The following is a 22,883-nucleotide window of genomic DNA, read 5'->3' on the forward strand; positions in this document are numbered from 1 at the left end:
ACGTTTACGCAAAATGTCGTTTGCAAATGGCGTAACTGCTGTAATAGCAATAGATGATATCGCACGTAACAAAACCAAGGTTTGAGTTACGCAACAGGTTTTTAACAACTATCGGCGTATGGGCTCCTATTCTTGTAGGGGGCAGGCCAATTTTGCCCGAATTAAATAAAAATGCCTGAATCTGGACAACATTTATATTAGCATTACGCCAGAAATAACATTAATTTCTGCTTCGTTCATTTTCTTGAAGGCTTAATTTAAAATAAATCGATACGTCCTTTAATGTGCGGTAATGAATTGGGTATTCACTAAACCGTTTTAAATGTATCGTTATCAGGGCCGTAGCTAGGATTTTTTGTTTTGGGGGGCAACTGAGTAGTTAATAGTCTAAAACTCCTTAAACAGTCAAGAAGAGAATTTTCTTTAAGTTTCTATAATGCTTTCCGGATTTTTCGATATTATGACATAATCACATAAACATTTACTTTCATTTCAAACAATATCTCCCACTTTATTCAATTCTATTCAATTCTTTATTTAACTTTGAGCTGTTACAGGTCATCAGTTGCACAAGTACAATACAACATATATGTACATATCAAGTGGAAGGTGTAAGAACATTATTCCAACAGCGGAGAATGTAACAAATACAAAAATATACTCACAAAATACATTAAAGGACTCGCCCCAATGTGCCATTTATAATCGTATCACGTTTTAAAAATATTTTACATAAATATTTCCCTAAATTACATAATTCTTTAGTATTATTGCTGTTTAGCAGCTGTAGTAATTTTACCATATTTGGGTGAACCCTATAATATTTTTTATATATAAAGCTCTTAAATCATTAAGAGAAGGGGCAGCATAAAATAAAATGAAACTCATCTTCTACTTCACACATTTGACACAACATACATATTCTTTTAGACCTATCGATGTTGTAATGGCGTCCAACCTCAATTGCTAAACTATGTGAAGATAGCCTAAGCTTTGTTATATCTTTTTTTATATATAAAACTGGGAATGGCTTCATCAGATATTTCTGTAAATATATCTCTTCTACAAGGTATTTATAGAGATATGAACATTTAGTAGATGTCTGTAGTATACCTGCAAGATCTTCTTTACCTTGATCAAAATGCTCTGCCTTATCATCGATAAATAAAAATCCATATTTGTTTGATTGAATCCTGGTATAACCATACCTCATACAACCCTAAAGAAGATAACAATTGTTTAATATTAGTTTCCCAGTTATTTTGTTTTCCACACATGGACCTTAATTCATTGTAAGCATTATACAATTTTTTGTATTCATTAATTTGAACCAGTATTTTACAATACGGAATTTATGTACCAATGAAAGCGGGTATTTTCCTAGTTCGAAATATATCATAATATTAATTGTTGATCTTTCAACTTTTAAAATATCCTTGCAATACTCAAAATGTAATTTTTCCACAGAGTCCGCTTTATAAAACCGCCATATTTCACAACAATAATGCAAAATACTAGCAACATATGTATTAAATAAAGAAAGAGATGTCCTTAAATGCATGTGACGGTACATGCTCTTAAATTTGTTTCGCCTGTGGCGATTTTAATTGTGTTAGAGGGCCGTGTGCACTTTCATTGCCCGTAGCCCAGATGGGCAACTTGTTACGTAATACTTCTGCGAGTGCGGTTTTTACAACCGTGATTTGGCGACGATGGCGTCAGCCAGACTGACGATCAGAGAGAAATATACCGACTCTAGTAGAGGTAGAATATGAGATGATACGCGAGGTACCGCCTTGTACCCCCAGGCAAAATCCTGATTTATAATAAATAGCTAGTGTTTTAGAGATATCGAGGGAACGAAAAGGACGGCTCCCAGGGAACGTAGTCCGTCGGACTTTGGTCAATATCATTTCTGCTCTGTGTATAACCTTGATGTGATTGATGTGACTTTAAATATTTTAATACTGTATTATACCAATATTCTTTAGACAGTGTCTTCGGTCATCTGACGAAGTAAATCGTAGACTTTTTGTTCTAACATTATACGAGTATTTGGTAATATAAAGCTTAGCCAGTCATCCTAGACGACCTAGGTAAACTGTAGGTTATGTCTTTATTGTGATAGGTACCTGTATTAATTTTGTGTTACTAGGTTACTGAATGAGTAGTTAAGGGTTAATTAAAAATTAACCAGTTAGGAATAGAGCTGTAATTCCTTTATTAATTAAGTTCCCCCTGGAAGCGTTCCTAAATTATCACACGTTACTGAACGAGTAGTAAGGGTTAATTAAAAATTAACCAGTTAGGAATGGTGTTGTAATTCCTTCATTAATTAACTTCTCCTGGAAGCGTTTCTCAATTATCACACGTGTGGGTGTGGTGTAACGGTGAAGTGATTCGCATATTGTGTAACTAGACACCTAGAGATTAACTAATTAAGTGATCAGTTCTGGGTTGTTATTATTGCTGTTATTAATTAACTACTACGGCTGTACATTTGTCAGCGTAGATTAATACAGATTCCAAAGTGTATTGTGTTTTTGTTGTGTTTCTAGAGAACTAACGTGCTATAATAATATATACTTTATATAATATCGTATCTCTGATCATACCTAGAGACGAGCCATACTAGGGTTTAACAGCCTGTTACAGAGAGATCTAATAGATATACCGTTAGGAGAGATATTTTGATAATCGTGTTTTATTCAGTTACGGGAATTATAGAATCCCCGTGACAGGAGTAGAAAATTGAGGCGCTCGTCCCGGATTTGAAACGGGACACGCATATTTTAAAAAAAGTATTGTTTGTAAATGGGGGCTTTATAAATAATTTTTTACAAATTTACTAGAAGTAGCACGTTGTTCACTAGAAAATTAATTAATATTAAGTGCGTCATATCTAAACATGGATAAGAATTTGCTGGATAGACCTACGCTCAGTGTAGTGGAGATTAAGCGAGCACGTAAGGCCGAGTTAGTTGAAATAGCGGGTGAGCGAGAAATTGATTTAACATCAGCTAAAACCTTAGGTGATATAAAGACAATTATTATCCAGGAAGTTTTTGGTGATAGGCCTGTTATGGAAGACAGTGAGATTGTTCCAGAGATAGAGATAAGTGACTTGAGTATGGAACAACAGTTAGCTTTTAAAAAGCTTGAGTACGAAAGAGAAGAACGTGCATTAGATAGAGAGAGAGAGAGAGAGAGAGAGAGAGAGAGAGAAGAGAGGGATAGCGAGAGGGAGAGAGAAAGAGAAGATAGGGATAGAGAAGATAGAGAGAGGGATAGAGAGAGAGAGAGAAAGAGAAGAGAGAAATAGAGAAGATAGACATAGCGATAGAGAAAGAGAAGAGAGGGATAGAGAGAGAGAGAGAGAAAGAGAAGAGACAGATAGAGAAGACAGACATAGAGATAGAGAATTCCAGTTAGAAAAATTAAAAGTGGAACATGAGTTAAAGTTGAATACTGAAGAAGTTAGACGAGAAGCCGGAAATGGGTTTAACATGTCGGAGGCTTATAGATCAGTGCCGGTATTTGATGACCAGGAGGTAGATATGTTTTTCCAACTTTTTGAACGGGCCGCTAAGCAGCTAAATTGGCCGCAGTCTAAGTGGACATTGTTAGCCGTGTCTAAGTTTAAGGGGAAACGAAGTTCCATTGGTCAGGTGAATGTGAGAAGTCATTCAACCGGCTCAAGCAGAGGCGCTACTCGTCTCCCGTGATGGCAGCACCAGACTACCGAATGCCGTTCAAGCTAGCTGTGGGTGCCAGTGACGTGGGTGCTGGAGCTGTGCTGTTCCAAGAAGACGAAGACGGACTGGACCATCCTAATGAAAGCCTCCAACCAGAGAGTTTTGAGATGGAGTCTTCTTCTGCAAGAATACCCAATTACCATTGGACATATCAAGGGCACATCCAATGTGATCGCTGATGCCCTGTCCCGAAGTTGAACGTTATGATAATGTGTTGACATTCTTTATTTCTGTTTTGTTTATATATATTTTTATTTGTATACCAGGGACTCAGAGAATCAGTGTGATTACTGGTAGTCACCTTATTATTACATGTGTTATAAATGCCCGTATGCGTCGGTTAACGCACCCTTTTGTTTTAATGTAGTATATTTCCCTATTCCTAGAGTAGAGGAAATATCCCTTTTGAGGTGGGGGTGTGTGACGGTACATGCTCTTAAATTTGTTTCGCCTGTGGCGATTTTACTTGTGTTAGAGGGCCGTGTGCAGTTTCATTGCCCGTAGCCCAGATGGGCAACTTGTTACGTAATACTTCTGCGAGTGCGGTTTTTACAACCGTGATTTGGCGACGATGGCGTCAGCCAGACTGACGATCAGAGAGAAATATACCGACTCTAGTAGAGGTAAAATATGAGATGATACGTGAGGTACCGCCTTGTACCCCCAGGCAAAATCCTGATTTATAATAAATAGCTAGTGTTTTAGAGATATCGAGGGAACGAAAAGGACGGCTCCCAGGGAACGTAGTCCGTTGGACTTTGGTAAATATCATTTCTGCTCTGTGTATAACCTTGATGTGATTGATGTGACTTTAAATATTTTAATACTGTATTATACCAATATTCTTTAGACAGTGTCTTCGGTCATCTGACGAAGTAAATCGTAGACTTTTTGTTCTAACATTATACGAGTATTTGGTAATATAAAGCTTAGCCAGTAATCCTAGACGACCTAGGTAAACTTTAGGTTATTGTCTTTATTGTGATAGGTACCTGTATTAATTTTGTGTTACTAGGTTACTGAATGAGTAGTTAAGGGTTAATTAAAAATTAACCAGTTAGGAATAGAGCTGTAATTCCTTCATTAATTAAGTTCCCCCTGGAAGCGTTCCTAAATTATCACACGTTACTGAACGAGTAGTAAGGGTTAATTAAAAATTAACCAGTTAGGAATGGTGTTGTAATTCCTTCATTAATTAACTTCTCCTGGAAGCGTTTCTCAATTATCACACGTGTGGGTGTGGTGTAACGGTGAAGTGATTCGCATATTGTGTAACTAGACACCTAGAGATTAACTAATTAAGTGATCAGTTCTGGGTTGTTATTATTGCTGTTATTAATTAACTACTACGGCTGTACATTTGTCAGCGTAGATTAATACAGATTCCAAAGTGTATTGTGTTTTTGTTGTGTTTCTAGAGAACTAACGTGCTATAATAATATATACTTTATATAAGATCGTATCTCTGATCATACCTAGAGACGAGCCATACTAGGGTTTAACAGCCTGTTACAGAGAGATCTAATAGATATACCGTTAGGAGAGATATTTTGATAATCGTGTTTTATTCAGTTACGGGAATTATAGAATCCCCGTGACAATGCAACATCAAGCTCCTAGTATTTCTCTTAACAGCAAACACGGCTTTTCTTCCTTGATCTGTAATTAATTTAACCGCCTGACTAAATTTACCATTATAATTATAACAGAGACCCAGATAAGTAAACTGGTCTACGTTATCAAGTAAAATACCGTTATAATGCCACTTCTCATTTTCTGTTATAATGCCTCTATTTCTAAAAATAACTATCTTCGTTTTTGTAGTATTTAAACTTAGGCTCCACTTGGAATTATATTCATATAATGTGTTCAACATCTTTTGAAGCCCGTCAACACTTTTGGTAAAATTAACCATGTCGTCAGCATATAATAAAAGAAATAAACTTAGGTCTTTAAGTTCATACTCAGGACAGGCATCCACAATAAATTAGTTTTCTAGATCATTAACGTAGAATGAATACAAAATTGGTGACAAAATGTCCTCCTGCATTAAACCGAGTCGACATTGTTATTTAAAAAGTCTGATCGACGTCCATTTATAGTAAGACAAGATTTCACGGATTGATACATGCCTTTTATAACCCTAAGAAGTTTCCCTCTAACACCAAGTTTTGATAATTTAATGCACAAGTTTAATCTATTAACAGAATCAAATGCCTTTTATTTCCTGTCCTGGACGGAGGAACCGGCTGAGGCCGACACCTGCGCCCAGGACAGGCGTGGGGATACGAAAATGTGGACATAATAGAAAATATTCATATAAATTTTCTTAGACGATTATTGCCAGTAAAAAAGGGTACGTCTATTTTTATGTTATATGGGGAACTTGGTAGAACGCCACTAAAACTAGTTATAGATCAAAGAATTATAGGATTCTGGGCACGTATAGTTAAAGGTAAATCTACAAAAATCACTAATTTAATTCTTAATTATATGATAAAAGAATCTATTGCAAACGGGCACAGCTATAACTGGCTAGAAAATTTAATACACCTGTTAAATAACCTAGGCATGACCGATATTTATATGTCGAAAAATTTCCCATCCGTAAAAATACTAACTGAGCATGTTAAACGAAGGCAACTAGACCAGTACCTACAAACATGGCAAAACAACATCGAGTCTACATCCAAAGGCAAAACATATTCTATTTTTAAACAAACTTTAAATTTGGAAAAATACTTTATTAAATTACCCGAAACATTGTGGACCAACCTTCTGAAATTCGAACATGTAATCATTATTTACCCATAGAAACAGGACGCTGGAATAGCATCCCAGTCGAAAATAGATTATGTACATTGTGCGAAGAAAATGATATTGGAGATGAATATCACTACTTATTTAAATGTAATTATTTTATGAATACACGCAAAAGGTTTATAAAGCCATATTATTATAAAAAAAACCTAGCACTCTTAAATTCGAAGAACTGTTTAATTGTAATAAAATAAGCACTCTCCGTAAATTGTCAAAATTAATCTCTGAAATTACAAGTAAATTTAGTAAACCATAGATAAACATCTTCGATATCATTTTATACTTTTAAAAGTACTGACGTATAAAGATTTATCTGCTTTATTTAAATGTTCTGTCACCATGTGTCTTCTTTTTAAAATGTGTATATAGCTATTTTGAATTATGTCTGTATATATTCTATGAAGAACTCCTGTTGTCATCTTGTCACTGTAAATAACTATTGTAAAATATGTCCTCATATGCTGTCGTTTGACGGCCTGAGTGAATCGAAATAAAGTCAAAAGTCAGATGCATTAAACCGAGTCGACATTGTTATTTAAAAAGTCTGATCGACGTCCATTTATAGTAAGACAAGATTTCACGGACTGATACATGCCTTTTATAACCCTAAGAAGTTTCCCTCTAACACCAAGTTTTGATAATTTAATGCACAAGTTTAATCTATTAACAGAATCAAATGCCTTTTATTTCCTGTCCTGGACGGAGGAACCGGCTGAGGCCGACACCTGCGCCCAGGACAGGCGTGCGCTACAACAGCTTGCTCTGAATGTGCACGTTAAACTATCTGACCTGACCTGACCTAAATGGCTTTTTGTAATCTATAAAACAGCAATATATCTTTCTTTTTTAACAAGTGCTCTTGAAACTATATCACATATAAAGAAAATATTGCATCTATGGTCCCCATAGGGGCCTACCTCTGCGAAAGCCAAACTGAGCTTTCTGTCTGTCTGTCTCTCTCTCCCTCTCTCTCTCTCTCTCTCTCTCTCTCTCTCTCTCTCTCTCTCTCTCTCTCTCTCTCTCTCTCTCTCTCTCTCTCTCTCTCTCTCTCTCTCTCTCTCTAAGGTGGCTCGGGACGATTCGGCAATCAGTTGACTATAGTCCGTCCCAACATCCTAACAAAAATGTTTCTAAATTGATGTAAGAAGAAAGCAAAAGTGTTATGAAATTAACTTTTCAAAATTATTTTTGTGTGCAATTTAAAGAACAATGGGCTCAAAAATAAATAGAGCCTAACTTATAGTAAATATTTTTATGGATTTTCATGGCTCTACACTTACGACAATCTTCGCTTTACCTGAATATATTATTGTCACTAGTATCAGGTTTATAAGGCTTAAATTACATAGGCCTATGTATTTGTTGATGCAGATGTTTTTTTTTTAAAAAATGTAATTAATGTATATTTATGTTATTGTTACTGCAGATAAATGCATATTATATTGTTGTATTTGCTATGCCTATATGCGGGTGTTATGCAAATAAATGTATAAATATATTTTTAAAAAACATTGCTGCTGCTAGCCTACATAGTGTGTGGGGCACATGCCCCCCTTGCCCCTTCGCTTCCTACGCTAGTGAATGTATAAGAGTGAATAAACGACCATAGTCATCGATATTGATGCTCCCCTGCCCCTCCTCCCCCGGAGGGTACGGACCTAGGAATTTATATGTTTATTTAAAAAATAAGTTTGACAATATTCTTTTTTAAACTGGGTCGAAAAACTGTCTGACAAACCCAATTAAAGGGAAACCACTCTAATGTTTTTGAGAATATCGCTTTCTGGCATTGACCTTGATCGTCTGTATTTTGATATCTCGGCATTTCCAGTGTCGCACTTAGTCCAAATTGAAAAAAGAAAATGTTAAGAACGGTGGAGAGCAGGCTTGGTTCCGCGTCACAATGTATTTGTTCAAACAGCGCCGTCATTCGAGGTTGTCAGAAGGTGTTTCGGCGGTGGCGGCGATTGAGTGTTGAAAACATGAACCCGTTTGTGAAGGAAATGGAGTACGCGGTGCGTGGACCCATTGTGATCCGCGCGGCGGAGATCGAGCACGAACTGGCCAAGGTAAACCTGGCAAAACATCCACACACGAGTGCAACTTCATTTACATTTTGTTGATTATCTTGCAATTTCAGATGTTTAAAAAGCCTCCCTCATATTGGGGGGGGGGGGGGGGGGTGTGTGTGTGTGTGAATATAGTAGTGTTTAATTGGGTTATTTTTTCAATCCTGTAGTTTATATATCCTAATATTTTTAATTGCACGCTGGGCAAGTAACTCACAAATTTCACTTGCCCACAAAAAAATTAACTGTCCCAAAACATAAGCAGTTAAGACAAAAAGTCAACCGCTCTATTTTTTAGGATGAATTTATTTGTAGATTGCAGGATATTGCATTTCAGGACATTTAATTTTTAAAAATTTCAGAGGGGAGTATACCCTCGGTTTTCCTTAGAAATTCTGGTGTTTAATGTTCTCAATGCGGGTCCCACACACAGACTCAGTCGGGGACTGCTTAGATCCCGTTACAAATTGTCCTGCATGCGTGCCTACTCACGGTCACCCGAAATATGCCAAAAACCTGGTTTTTGGCATATTTACAATCAAAAAACCTTTTCGCAATCAAAAACCTCACAAAAACCATAATTATGCCAAAATCGTATCCAATATGGGTTTTTTTATATACTTTATTGGCAGTTTATCAATATTATATGATTTACAATTTATATGAAGCACAAATGTTGTTGTCAGTTCTAAACATATGCATACGTCCGTTTCCGCCTTGTTTATAAAATGCGGTTTTTGGCATATTTACAATCAAAAAACCTTTACGCAATCAAAAAACCTCACAAAAACCATAATTATGCCAAAATCGTATCCAATAAGGGTTTTTTATATACTTTATTGACAGTTTATCATATTATATGATTTACAATTTATATGAAGCACAAATATTGTCGTCAGTCCTAAACATATGCATACGTCCGTTTCCGCCTTGTTTGTAAAATGTGGAACAGGACTGATTTTAGGGTCCGACTATTTACTCCCAAGATACCCAAAAATACACCAAGACACCACACGTTTTCAGAACAGATTTTAGAGTTTATGAAGCTCCAATCACAATTAACATGTGTGTTTCGAACAATAGGTATTGCTTTAGTGACGGTTTTTTTCTTTGGGAAAAAGTTTTTTGAGTGTAAATATACCAAAAACCGCTTTACAATATTTACAATAAAAAAAAACATTTCCCAATCAAAAAACCTCACAAAAGCGGGACATAACAGATTTTAGAGTTTATGAAGCTCCAATCACAATTAACATGTGTGTTTCGAACAATAGGTATTGCTTTAGTGACGTTTTTTTCTTTGGGAAAAGTTTTTGAGTGTAAATATACCAAAAACCCGCTTTACAATATTTTACAATAAAAAACAAACATTTCCCAATCAAAAACCTCACAAAAGCGAGACAGAACAGATTTTGGAGTTTATGAAGCTCCAATCATAATTAACACGTGTGTTTCGAACATAGCTATTGCTTTAGTGACGGTTTTTTTTATTGTAAATATTGTAAAGCGGGTTTTTAAATATACCAAAAACCCGCTTTACAATATTTACAATAAAAAAAAAACATTTCCCAATCAAAAAACCTCACAAAAGCGGGACTAACAGATTTTAGAGTTTATGAAGCTCCAATCACAATTAACATGTGTGTTTCGAACAATAGGTATTGCTTTAGTGACGTTTTTTCTTTGGGAAAAAGTTTTTTGAGTGTAAATATACCAAAAACCCGCTTTACAATATTTACAATAAAAAAAAACATTTCCCAATCAAAAAACCTCACAAAGCGGGACATAACAGATTTTAGAGTTTATGAAGCTCCAAATCACAATTAACATGTGTGTTTCGAACAATAGGTATTGCTTTAGTGACGTTTTTTCTTTGGGAAAAAGTTTTTTGAGTGTAAATATACCAAAACCCCGCTTTACAATATTTACAATAAAAAAAAACATTTCCCAATCAAAAACCTCACAAAAGCGAGACAGAACAGATTTTAGAGTTTATGAAGCTCCAATCATAATTAACACGTGTGTTTTCGAACAATAGCTATTGCTTTAGTGACGGTTTTTTTATTGTAAATATTGTAAAGCGGTTTTTTAAATATACCAAAAACCCGCTTTACAATATTTACAATAAAAAAAAAACATTTCCCAATCAAAAAACCTCACAAAAGCGGGACATAACAGATTTAGAGTTTATGAAGCTCCAATCACAATTAACATGTGTGTTTCGAACAATAGGTATTGCTTTAGTGACGTTTTTTCTTTGGGAAAAAGTTTTTTGAGTGTAAAATATACCAAAAACCCGCTTTACAATATTTACAATAAAAAAAAAACATTTCCCAATCAAAAACCTCACAAAAGCGAGACAGAACAGATTTTAGAGTTTATGAAGCTCCAATCATAATTAACACGTGTGTTTCGAACAATAGCTATTGCTTTAGTGACGGTTTTTTTATTGTAAATATTGTAAAGCGGGTTTTTAATATACCAAAAAACCCGCTTTACAATATTTACAATAAAAAAAAAACATTTCCCAATCAAAAAACCTCACAAAAGCGGGACATAACAGATTTTAGAGTTTATGAAGCTCCAATCACAATTAACATGTGTGTTTCGAACAATAGGTATTGCTTTAGTGACGTTTTTTTCTTTGGGAAAAGTTTTTTGAGTGTAAATATACCAAAAACCCGCTTTACAATATTTACAATAAAAAAAAACACATTTCCCAATCAAAAAACCTCACAAAAGCGAGACAGAACAGATTTTAGAGTTTATGAAGCTCCAATCATAATTAACACGTGTGTTTCGAACAATAGCTATTGCTTTAGTGACGGTTTTTTTATTGTAAATATTGTAAAGCGGGTTTTTTTAAATATACCAAAAACCGCGCTTTACAATATTTACAATAAAAAAAAAAAACATTTCCCAATCAAAAAAACCTCACAAAAGCGGGACATAACAGATTTTAGAGTTTATGAAGCTCCAATCACAATTAACATGTGTGTTTCGAACAATAGGTATTGCTTTAGTGACGTTTTTTCTTTGGGAAAAAGTTTTTTGAGTGTAAATATACCAAAAAACCCGCTTTAACAATATTTACCATAAAAAAAAACATTTCCCAATCAAAAAACCTCACAAAAGCGGGACATAACAGATTTTAGAGTTTATGAAGCTCCAATCACAATTAACATGTGTGTTTCGAACAATAGGTATTGCTTTAGTGACGTTTTTTCTTTGGGAAAAAAGTTTTTTGAGTGTAAATATACCAAAAACCCGCTTTACAATATTTACAATAAAAAAAAACATTTCCCAATCAAAAACCTCACAAAAGCGAGACAGAACAGATTTTAGAGTTATGAAGCTCCCATCATAATTAACACGTGTGGTTTCGAACAATAGCTATTGCTTTAGTGACGGTTTTTTTATTGTAAATATTGTAAAGCGGGTTTTTAAATATACCAAAAACCCGCTTTACATATTTACAATAAAAAAAAAAACATTTCCCAATCAAAAAACCTCACAAAAGCGGGACATAACAGATTTTAGAGTTTATGAAGCTCCAATCACAATTAACATGTGTGTTTCGAACAATAGGTATTGCTTTAGTGACGTTTTTTCTTTGGGAAAAAGTTTTTGAGTGTAAATATACCAAAAACCCGCTTTACAATATTTACAATAAAAAAAAAACATTTCCCAATCAAAAAACCTCACAAAAGCGGGACAGAACAGATTTTAGAGTTTATGAAGCTCCAATCATAATTAACACGTGTGTTTTCGAACAATAGCTATTGCTTTAGTGACGGTTTTTTTTATTGTAAATATTGTAAAGCGGGTTTTTAAATATACCAAAAACCCGCTTTACAATATTTACAATAAAAAAAAAACATTTCCCAATCAAAAAACCTCACAAAGCGGGACATAACAGATTTTAGAGTTTATGAAGCTCCAATCACAATTAACATGTGTGTTTTCGAACAATAGGTATTGCTTTAGTGACGTTTTTTCTTTGGGAAAAAGTTTTTTTTGAGTGTAAATATACCAAAAACCCGCTTTACAATATTTACAATAAAAAAAAAACATTTCCCAATCAAAAAACCTCACAAAAGCGAGACAGAACAGATTTTAGAGTTTATGAAGCTCCAATCATAATTAACACGTGTGTTTCGAACAAGGTCCAATGTGGAAAAAGTAATACGCATGGATGTGTCTTCACTAAAAGCATGCGCAATGGCTGAAAATATACTGTTGACCCAAAATGAGTTGACTTGGACCAGAAGTGACAGCGAACTTACCACGATTGATAAATATGCCCAGTCTGTTCTTTGATTGGGAAATGTTTTTTTTTTATTGTAAATATTGTAAAGCGGGTTTTTGGTATATTTACACTCAAAAAACTTTTTCCCAAAGAAAAAACGTCACTAAAGCAATACCTATTGTTCGAAACACACATGTTAATTGTGATTGGAGCTTCATAAACTCTAAAATCTGTTATGTCCCGCTTTTGTGAGGTTTTTTGATTGGGAAATGTTTTTTTTTATTGTAAATATTGTAAAGCGGGTTTTTGGTATATTTACACTCAAAAAACTTTTTCCATTAAATGTTAATTGCAATACGTGTACATCAATTTAATTGGGAAACAAATGCAAAAATCAGGGGATTCCGCAGGGCCCAACACGCCTTGGTCCGTAAAGTAACTTAGTAAGCGCTTTGACAGCGTGGAAGCACCTTAAATCAGTTGCTGCTATGCGTTGATTTGAGGTGCTTTAGAAAAACAATCTACCTCTTGCAAACAACTTGTGTTCCAGTATATCATGCACACCTAATCACTATGACAGGTAAAACACTGAGGTAACATTTAATAAGTTAGCTGGATTTTAAAAAGATGATTTTATTAACGTTGTTTTTTTGTTTTTTTATATATATTATTTTAATAAATATACTGTGAAGTCAGCATTCTTAGCCTAGGTATTTTACAAGCAGAAATCACAACAAGCATTTAACACGACACTGAAATCAACAGCAACAGCATGGCACAAATTATGAAATTGTTGGGGGTTGGGGAATTGATGTGTATACCGTACTTAAAAAAAAAAAGTGTAAAAAAAAGCATGATTAGCTGGATTAAAGGCAAAAACTTAACTGTTTTCAACCCACTACCCCACTTATTTTGGCTTGATTTGTGTTATACTGCTGCTAAAAATGTAAGCGCCTTAAAAGAATCCTGGGGATAGGCCTGAAAATGTGCAGATGGACAACCTAAGTTCGTAATACAAAACGCTACTAAACTGGTGAAAAAACAACTGTGTGGTAGGAATTCCCTGACCTTGTTTTACGTCACACGCGTGTTGCACAAGCTCACATACATGTAGATACAGCGAAAACTAACTTTACAAAGAAGGAAAGAAGGAAATGATTTATTTAATGACGCACTCAATACATTTTATTTACTGTATATGGTGTCGGACATATGGTTATAGACCACACAGATATTGAGGGAGGAAACCCGCTGTCGCCACTTCATGGGCTACTCTTTTCGATTAGCAGCAAGAGATCTTTTATATGCACCAGTCCATAGACAGGATAGCACATACCATGACCTTTGATGTACCAGTCATGGTGCACTGGCTGGAGCGACAAATAGCCCAATGGGCCCACTGATGGGGATTGATCCCAAACCGACTGTGCATCAAGCGTACGCTTTACCACTGGGCTACGTCTCGACCCTGGGGAAACTTTACAAAGAGTCTACTTATCCATTTTAGTAATATGCCAGATCGTAACGTTCGAAACAGCTTTTTCTTGATCCTTGAAAATGTTTGGCAATTTGCTTCATGGACACCGACATGAAATACCATGATTTACAAATAAAGGCATGATTTCTTAAACGCTTTCAGAAAGGAGGGGCGTTTATTCAAAGACATGAGCTTACTTCCGGTCAAATACAACCCCAAGTTCAGCCAGCAAATATTTCGCTAACTATATGATTAGTTCCCAACGTGGCCATTTGGTTTACCGTGAAGTGCACAAACCAGTCTAGCAGATGGTTTTCTGGTCGCTCTGGGTGAACTCCCCTCTGTATTCACTATAATAATCATGGGAAATGAAAGTTTGGTTTCGTGACTTTACCGACACACTATCGACATGGTACCGAAAACTATAATTTCCATGAAATCCAGGGACCTGATACACACACACACACTGTACATAGGGGATGAAGACAGAGAGCGAGAGAGAGAGAGAGAGAGAGGGAGGGGGGTTGGGGGGTCAGTTATAGTTTTCTTACTTGCACAACCAATCAAAGTCTGACCAGCTTTGCTGCCTTGGCCAAGCTTTGGTGGATGATGCTTGCTGCAAACTACGAATTACAAAAATCGCAAGGGTACAAAAAGCTTAGGGGTAAAGAGAAAGTTTGTGTTCGGAAATTTTGGTTGTCTGGCTAGAAATGTTGCTAATCAAGATTTGGAAAAGAAAATGTTCGTTGAGATCCCCAGCCAGGGTTTCTGGCAGAAATATATTGTTGGGTATATGATGCTACGTAATTGAGACGAGGTGTCTGGGAAGACTCTAGGACCTGCATGAGTCCAAAATATTGGACTCAAGTACTCGAGGGTAAACTCAGCTTGGACCCGAGTATCCAGCACTAGATGATAATGAGACTAAGGAATAACGTAAAATAGCATTATGTGTCTTAATTCCAGTGCTGAACATGCATGCCAAATCATGTCATTGTATTGCATTTAGAAACCGGTTGATAACCGCCTAATACCCCTCTGCACATTACTGTACATGAGACTGAACAAACACACACAAATGGACACACAATAGCAGTGTTTGTTGTCGAACATCCCCACTTCAAGTCTGGAGCTCTACGCGGTAAGACGTGTTTGTTTCGCTGGTGCACACTGCACGTGCTTTCGTGTGCTTGACTTGGGAATCCTTCATTTCGTTGTTTTTGTCAGCGAAATGAAGTTTTCTACTGGGATGTATGCGGCCATTGGAACTGATTGAACGCTGGAACGCTTCTCGTTTCGACAGTCTGTACCACCAGGTTGGATTCTTTTTTAGCGAGATTCCTCGCCTCCACGTCATTTCTCCGTCTGACTATGTTGACTTGTTTTTTCGTGACTCGTATGACGGCCATTCTGCAGAATGCCACGGTTGTTCGCGTTTAGTCTCTACATGCCCGAGCCTGTCCTAGCAGCACTGGAAGATTGACCGCCCCACTCTAGGAAGAAATAGGAAGCGGGGTCGGCCCCTACTACTAATTTCTAGACTTTACTTTGCTTTATAGTGATACCATCTCGTATCCTCCGGAGTCGGGCCCGTCCGCACCACTATGACGACTGGACTGTACCCTAGGCTGATACTCTCTCTCGTTCCGACGGATCCGGCTTCTCAAGATCTGTATTTCAGCACAACACTACACCTTCAACGTCTATCGACTGTCAATCAAGGGGTTTTCTTGACGGGATGCAACCCATCTTGTCCCTATAAGCTGTGCACCCAAACGGCCTTAACGAGGCCACTCACATGGACATATCGATCGGACTTTAAACTTATGGATCTGCGTTCAAAAGTTTATGTCGAAATTACTCTCTTTTTTAAAATTATTAAATAGTCCGATCCTCTCTTCTTTCTCTTATTTAATTTTGTACTGTCCTTCTAAAATGCTCCAAATTATATAAATATTTGGCCGAGCAGTCAATTCTTTTTATTTTTGGCTTGTAACGTTTTTTATTAATTTTTTAATTTTTTTTATTCTATTAACCTTTTTATTAATTGCTATCTTCAAAATTCTGCCCATTTTCAACTAAGCCCCCCCCCCCACCCCTCCCCCCCTTCAAACCGAGTCAGGTTACCGATCTTATCGGAGGTCGGGATGGGCGTGTTCGAAACCCTAGTGGTATATGGGCACGTTAAACAAGTTATCATCAAGTGAATTTTCTTTTTTAATATATTTCACGGGGAAGCATGATCTGAACCCCTACAAAAGGGCAGTATTTAGCTCAGTCAGAATAGTGCTTGGCTGAGCTGTCTTTGGTAGCAGGATCGAACCTCCTCGGTGGACCCACTCTCTGATTGGGTTTTCTCCCATTCCAAACACTTGTTCCAAGTGAATTTTTGTTTTTAATGTCATGCCCTCCCCAGTTTCATTTTCAGCCCTGCATATTCCTGTACACAAGCCTGAACACATGCACACGCACACGCACACACACACATACATGCACACGCACACACACACATGGACACACGGACACACGCACGCACACGCACGGACACACACACACACACACAGTGACACACACACACACATATTTCTTTTCTAATATATTTTCCAAGGAGAGCATTACCCAAGACCCCCTAGAAACTTCGTTTGCCAATATCTAAACCCGTGCACATTCCAGTACATCCATGGATGCACGCACGCACACGTACACACTCAGACTCACACAAACACAGAGGCGCATAACCTACTTATTTATTTCAGCCAAATAGTCCCAGAATTTTCCTAATAAAGAGTTATAATATTTTTTTCAAACCCTCAGGCTTTTTTAACCGGAAATACTTAATCGTAGCCAGCTGGATGTAACATCTCGCGAAATGCAATTTTAAGCTATGCCCTTTTTCGTAAGCCACGCCCCCATGTCACAAAGGAGTCTGATGTTTCCATGGGAAATAAACATAAATATGAACGAGTAGGCCTAATTCCCTAGTAAATTATGCCAAATATAGATCTGTGTTATTGTAACAATCACTTAATAAAATATTAAGTAATACAAATCAGTTTTATATCTGAGCGTTTTTCAATCTGTTTTTTTCTTCTAATCTGTACTTCTGATGTTTTGACATACCTGTATGTAGTCCAATACACCTGCCTTCAACTCAGCAACTGAGTTTATGACAGATGTATTGGACTACAAACAACGCTGAATAGTTGATCATTTGTAAATGTGACACAATATTAATAATATGTGAATAATATACTATATCGCATAGTTTTTTGTGGGGGTTTTTAACGCCTGTATCAGATATATAAAAATTAATATATAATCGTGGGTTAATTCATTATCTACCACCTCCAGGTAAGGTGAGGGAATGGGGTTAAATGACCTAACAACTGACCTAACAATGTGGTATGTGCTATTTGGCTAATGTCAGGGCTTTAGATTGCACCAAAGCTGCTCATGTACTATATATGCTGGGGGTAGTTTTTGCAAAAATTATAAACTTCAGATTTCAATTTTATCAGGGTAGATTTTCCATTTTATATGTAATGTTAATTTCAGCTAAATAAATGCCTTCTTATGCAGACACTGAAAATTAAATATGAATATGATGGATTAATCCATTATCTAAATGATCAGGGTAGATTTACCATTTGTAATTTTTCATTTTCTATTTTTGTGAAAGTGGGGCGGGACGTAGCCCAGTGGATTAAGCATTCGCTTGATGTGAGGTTGACCTGGGATCAATCCCCGTCGGTGGACCCATTGGGCTATTTCTCGTTCCAGCCAGTGCTCCACAACTGGTGTAACAAAGGCTGTGGTATGTACTATCCTGTCTGTGGGATTATACATATAAAAGATCCCTTCCTGCTACCCGGTAATCGAAAAGAGTAGCCCATCGGGTTTCCTTTTTCTATATCTGTGTGGTCGTTAACCATATGTCTGACGCCATATAGCCAGAAATAAAAATGTGTTGAGTGCATTGTTAAATAAAACATTTCCTTCCTTCCTTTATTTTTGTAAAAATATACCGGGTATGTGAATAATCTTACTGTATGTTTCCTATCCATGCTAGGAATAGTTGTAGGAAAATGAGACACTTAAGAATTTAATAGGCTGGATTTTAGAGTACCTTAACCACCAACAGTACAAGATCATCCACTGAGGGTATTTTCCTTAATATGGTATATTAATTTATGTATTTGTTAGCTATTGTATATTTCAGCTAAGTAAACACCTTATATCCATTATCTAACTAATAAGGGTAGATTTTCAAATTAGGCCGGACTTTTTTTTTACTTGTTTCCTATTACATGCTGGAAAAATATAGGGTAGGTAGGTAGGAAAAACATTTTATTTTGGAAAATAATTTTATTTATGGTTATTAAATAAAGGTGTTGACTACCGGTATCCAAAATAACCTCTGCATTATGCAAACCAACAAGACCATTCATCACAGTGTTTTCCCTAGAAATGAAGTAAGGAATGGTAAGGTGACGTTTTGGGGGCATATTTTATGTGCAGTTTTAAATATAAGGGCTTTTTTTTTTTTCATTCTACAATTTTTAAAAGGACAAAAACCATATGGCCATTTTATTTTCTATAGCTATTTCATAACTTAATTAAAAAAAGGAAATATGTAGTACTATCCACATAGGTGTGTTTAAAGGCTTCTTTTTACATGGGCAACTTATAAATTTATAAAAGGCAAGGCATTTTGAGGGCATCATGGTGCTAACCTATCTGTGGGAGAGTACACACAAAAAAACCCTTGCTGTTTAATAATAGGCAGAAGGTTTACTCATACTAACACTTAACTTCTGTACTGGTCCAGGACAGACTTGGTTGAACCTTAATTGGATAGAAACCAGTAAATAAGTTATAACAATTTCTTTTAATGAAAACTGAAATGAAGGGTTCTATATTTATCTGTCCAACAATAACATTTAAAAAAAAAATGTTATGAATATTATCTTTCCCAGTGTATCTAAGAAATGGTAGAGTTACCAATTTTATGATTTGCAATGTTAGTTTTATTCTGTATGCATCCAGTATTGGACGTTAAACACATGGTCATTCTGACACTGTTTTTAGAGAAAACCCGCGAAGTTCCCAGTGACCACTTACAAAAAATAACGAAACGCATCGAGATCTTACTGACATATTTAATCATTTGATTTGGCAGTAAACTCCATAAGTATCGGTAAACATCCCTCCGCTAGTTTATCAGAAGGTCACTAAATTTCTACAAGGCCAGTTTGTCGCTGGAGTAAATCATTAAATATAGTTATTATTATTATTATTATTATTAATCGGAACACCTCGCTACGCTAGATGTAGAGTAAATCGGAAAAGATCGCATATAATATTCGTGAAAACTATTTTTCGACTCTTCGCCCGATATCTCACGAAAGTTAACAAACTTCAATTTGAAGGGAAGTAACTCCATCAATCAATTGTTAGAAAAAAACATTTTGTGGCTAACGGGTCGCCAATAAAACTAAATTTGCAACAGTAAATCCACCGATATATGTCCGCAAATCGGAAAACACAGTAGGGTTATTCCCTAAATGACACCAAATTAGTGCTTGTGATAGTTTTGGAATGTTTTCGTGGAAATCGTTGTTATATTAAAAAAAACATTTTTGGATATACAATTTTTTTTTTAGGGTTGGCAGGTTCAAATTAGGGTCGGTTGGGTAACCGGAAACAAACAATATTTTATGATACGCCTTATTAGAATTTTTTTTCTTCTATTTTTATTATTATTATTATTATTTAATATTTGTGAATAACCATACTTTATGTTTACTATCAGTGCTAGGGATAGTTCTAGGAAAATGAGACACTTAAGATTTCAATAGGGTGGATTTTACGGTACCTAACTATCCGAGGGTTCAAGATCATCTACCGAGGGTACTTTTCCCAAAATATGGTATATTAATTTACTTATTTGTTAGCTAATATATATTTGAGCTAAGTAAACACCTTCTTATATAAACACTAACAATTAAATATGTATATGATGGATGGATTAATCCATTATCTAAATGATCATTGTAGATTTCCAAATTATAAGAAATTATTATTATTATTTTTTTTTTATTATTATTACAGGGTTCCAGCTGCCGTTCGCCATTGTTGCCAATTGGCGAATTATCACAAATTTGGCTATAATCTGGTCAATCAGGCGATACAAAATGGCGATTTTTTTTTTTTCAACCAATGTTGCCCGAAATTCTGATTATCTTATTTTCCTAATATATATATATATATATTTAATGTCGCCGCCATTCCAAAGAAAATATACGCACGAAACCCTTGCCCTTAATAAAATAAAATGTGGATGCAGTGAATCGTGAACCAATCAAATCGTTAACGATTCCTCACGAATAAAATCTACATACAGGGCTCTGTTCGATCGAGTACTTCATTCGTATGAATATATTTATTTCAGTTTGCGTAAGCTCGGTATAACCTATTAAAACGCCAGATATGCGGGTCCACAATTTTTTATTTAAGTTTCACACCGAATTATATTCTTATGTTTTATCTACCAAGACAATTTGCATTTTGTATCATTGTTTAGGTTTAATTTTAAAACATTGTTCTAGTAAATCAAACGCTCGTTCAAATGTGATCTTTAATCACAGTTATCACGTGGTGACGCTAAGCGGGACCGGGTTGTTTTTATTTCATAGTTATAGTTTATTAACAATCTGAATGGGCCATTTAAAAAGCAGTTCAAGAAAACCTGAAAAGAATCACAAATGTATTGCTCACTAGGACAAATACACCACATGAATTTGAGAATAAATTACACAAATATAAATATTAAAATTTTCAATCCGCTCTTTTGGCTATAAAATTTATATCATGGCTATAAAAGTAAACATTTGGCTACAACTTTGGCTATTAATGAAAATTTTCCAGCTGGAACAATATGTGAATAACCTTACTGTATGTATACTATCGGTGCTAGGGATAGTTCTAGGAATTGAGACACTTAAGATTTCAGTAGAGTGGATTTTATAGTACATTATCATCCACCGAGGTTACTTTTTCCTTAATATGGTATATTAATTTATGTATTTGTTAGCTATTGATTTCTCATTCCAGCATGACTGGCATATCAAAGGCTGTTGTATGTACTACCCTGTCTGTGGGATGGTGCATAAAAGAGTAGCCCATGAACTGGCGACAGTGGGTTTCCTCTCTCTCTATATCTGTGTGGTCCTTAACCATATGTCTGATGCCATATAACCATAAATAAAATGTGTTGAGTGCATTATTAAATAAAACATTTCCTTTCTTTGTTAGCTATTGTATATTTTATCTAAGTAAACACCTTCTTATGTAGACACTAATAATTAAATATGTATATGGTGGATTAATCCAATATCCAAATGATAAGGGGAAACTTTTTTCCAAATTATAAGAAATTATATTATTATTATTATTTTTTTTTTTTTTTTTTTAAACTTATGTGAATAACCTTACTGTATGTTTACTATCAGTGCTAGGGATAGTTGTAGGAAAATGAGACACTTAAGATTTCAAAAGGGTTGATTTTATAGTACCTAACTACCGGGGGTACAAGATCATCCACCGAGGGTACTTTTCCCAAAATATCCATGTACCCTCAGTAGTTAGGTACCATACTGTAAAATCCACCCTTTTGAAATGTCACGGCTCTCCTGTCATGGATAGTAAATATGCAGTAAGGTTATTCATATCTATTTATTAAAAAAAAAAAAAAAAAAATCTACCCTGATCAGTTAGATAATGGATTAAAACATATTCATATTGAATTGTCATGTCTACATTAGAAGGTGTTTACTCAGCTGAAATATACATTAGCCAACATATATGTAATGTAATATACAATGTTAAAGGAAAAGTATGAATATGATACATTTTTGCACATTGCCATTTTATTACATATTTTTTAAGGTTTAATTCAAAATTTGAAAAATTGTTTAGTCTTTATCTTTTACAAGCAAGTCTTATATATTAAACAAATTAAGTTACACTTAACCAGTATACAAATAGCAATGTTGATACTAGTTGAGAACTGAAATGTTAATATTTTGCTCAATAAATTGGTTACGGACATTACCAGATGTCACATCTGGCCATGGAGGTAAACTTGCAGCTGTTGAACTAGAAATCATTATTAATCATCTGAAATATTTTAAACCTGTATTTTTCAAATGTAGGAAATGGCATTAGTTTTGTCTTTAACCTTTAGACTACTGGATTAATTTTTGACAAAAACCATGTTGAGTGGGTACAAGTTCATAATTTTTACTCACATATATTCATTTAAATGTTTTATAAATACATAAAATAAAATTCATATTTGAATCGGTAAGTATTATTTTCGTGTATTTTTCTTATTTTTTATGTTATTTTAAATCAGTTATTGTTGATTAAAATAAGGCATAAAATCAAAAAATTCGCATTTACTTATGGACATTTATGGCCAGATGGCCAGTATTTATGTCCATTATTCGCAA

General features: G+C 35.3%; 1 protein-coding gene across 1 annotated transcript in view; it reads left to right on the top strand.

The window, feature by feature from the left end:
• Positions 1 to 8,371: 8,371 nt before the first annotated feature.
• LOC121388335 (alanine aminotransferase 2-like) overlaps positions 8,372 to 22,883 on the top strand; it is a 31,897-nt gene continuing 17,385 nt past the window's right edge. Inside the window, exon 1 of the mRNA XM_041519634.1 lies at positions 8,372 to 8,644. Within this exon, the coding sequence (XP_041375568.1) occupies positions 8,438 to 8,644 (207 nt within the window). The 5' untranslated portion in view covers positions 8,372 to 8,437. The remainder of the gene's footprint in view (positions 8,645 to 22,883) is intronic.

Source organism: Gigantopelta aegis, chromosome 14 (genome assembly GCF_016097555.1).
Source record: "Gigantopelta aegis isolate Gae_Host chromosome 14, Gae_host_genome, whole genome shotgun sequence".
NCBI classification, from domain to species: domain Eukaryota; kingdom Metazoa; phylum Mollusca; class Gastropoda; order Neomphalida; family Peltospiridae; genus Gigantopelta; species Gigantopelta aegis.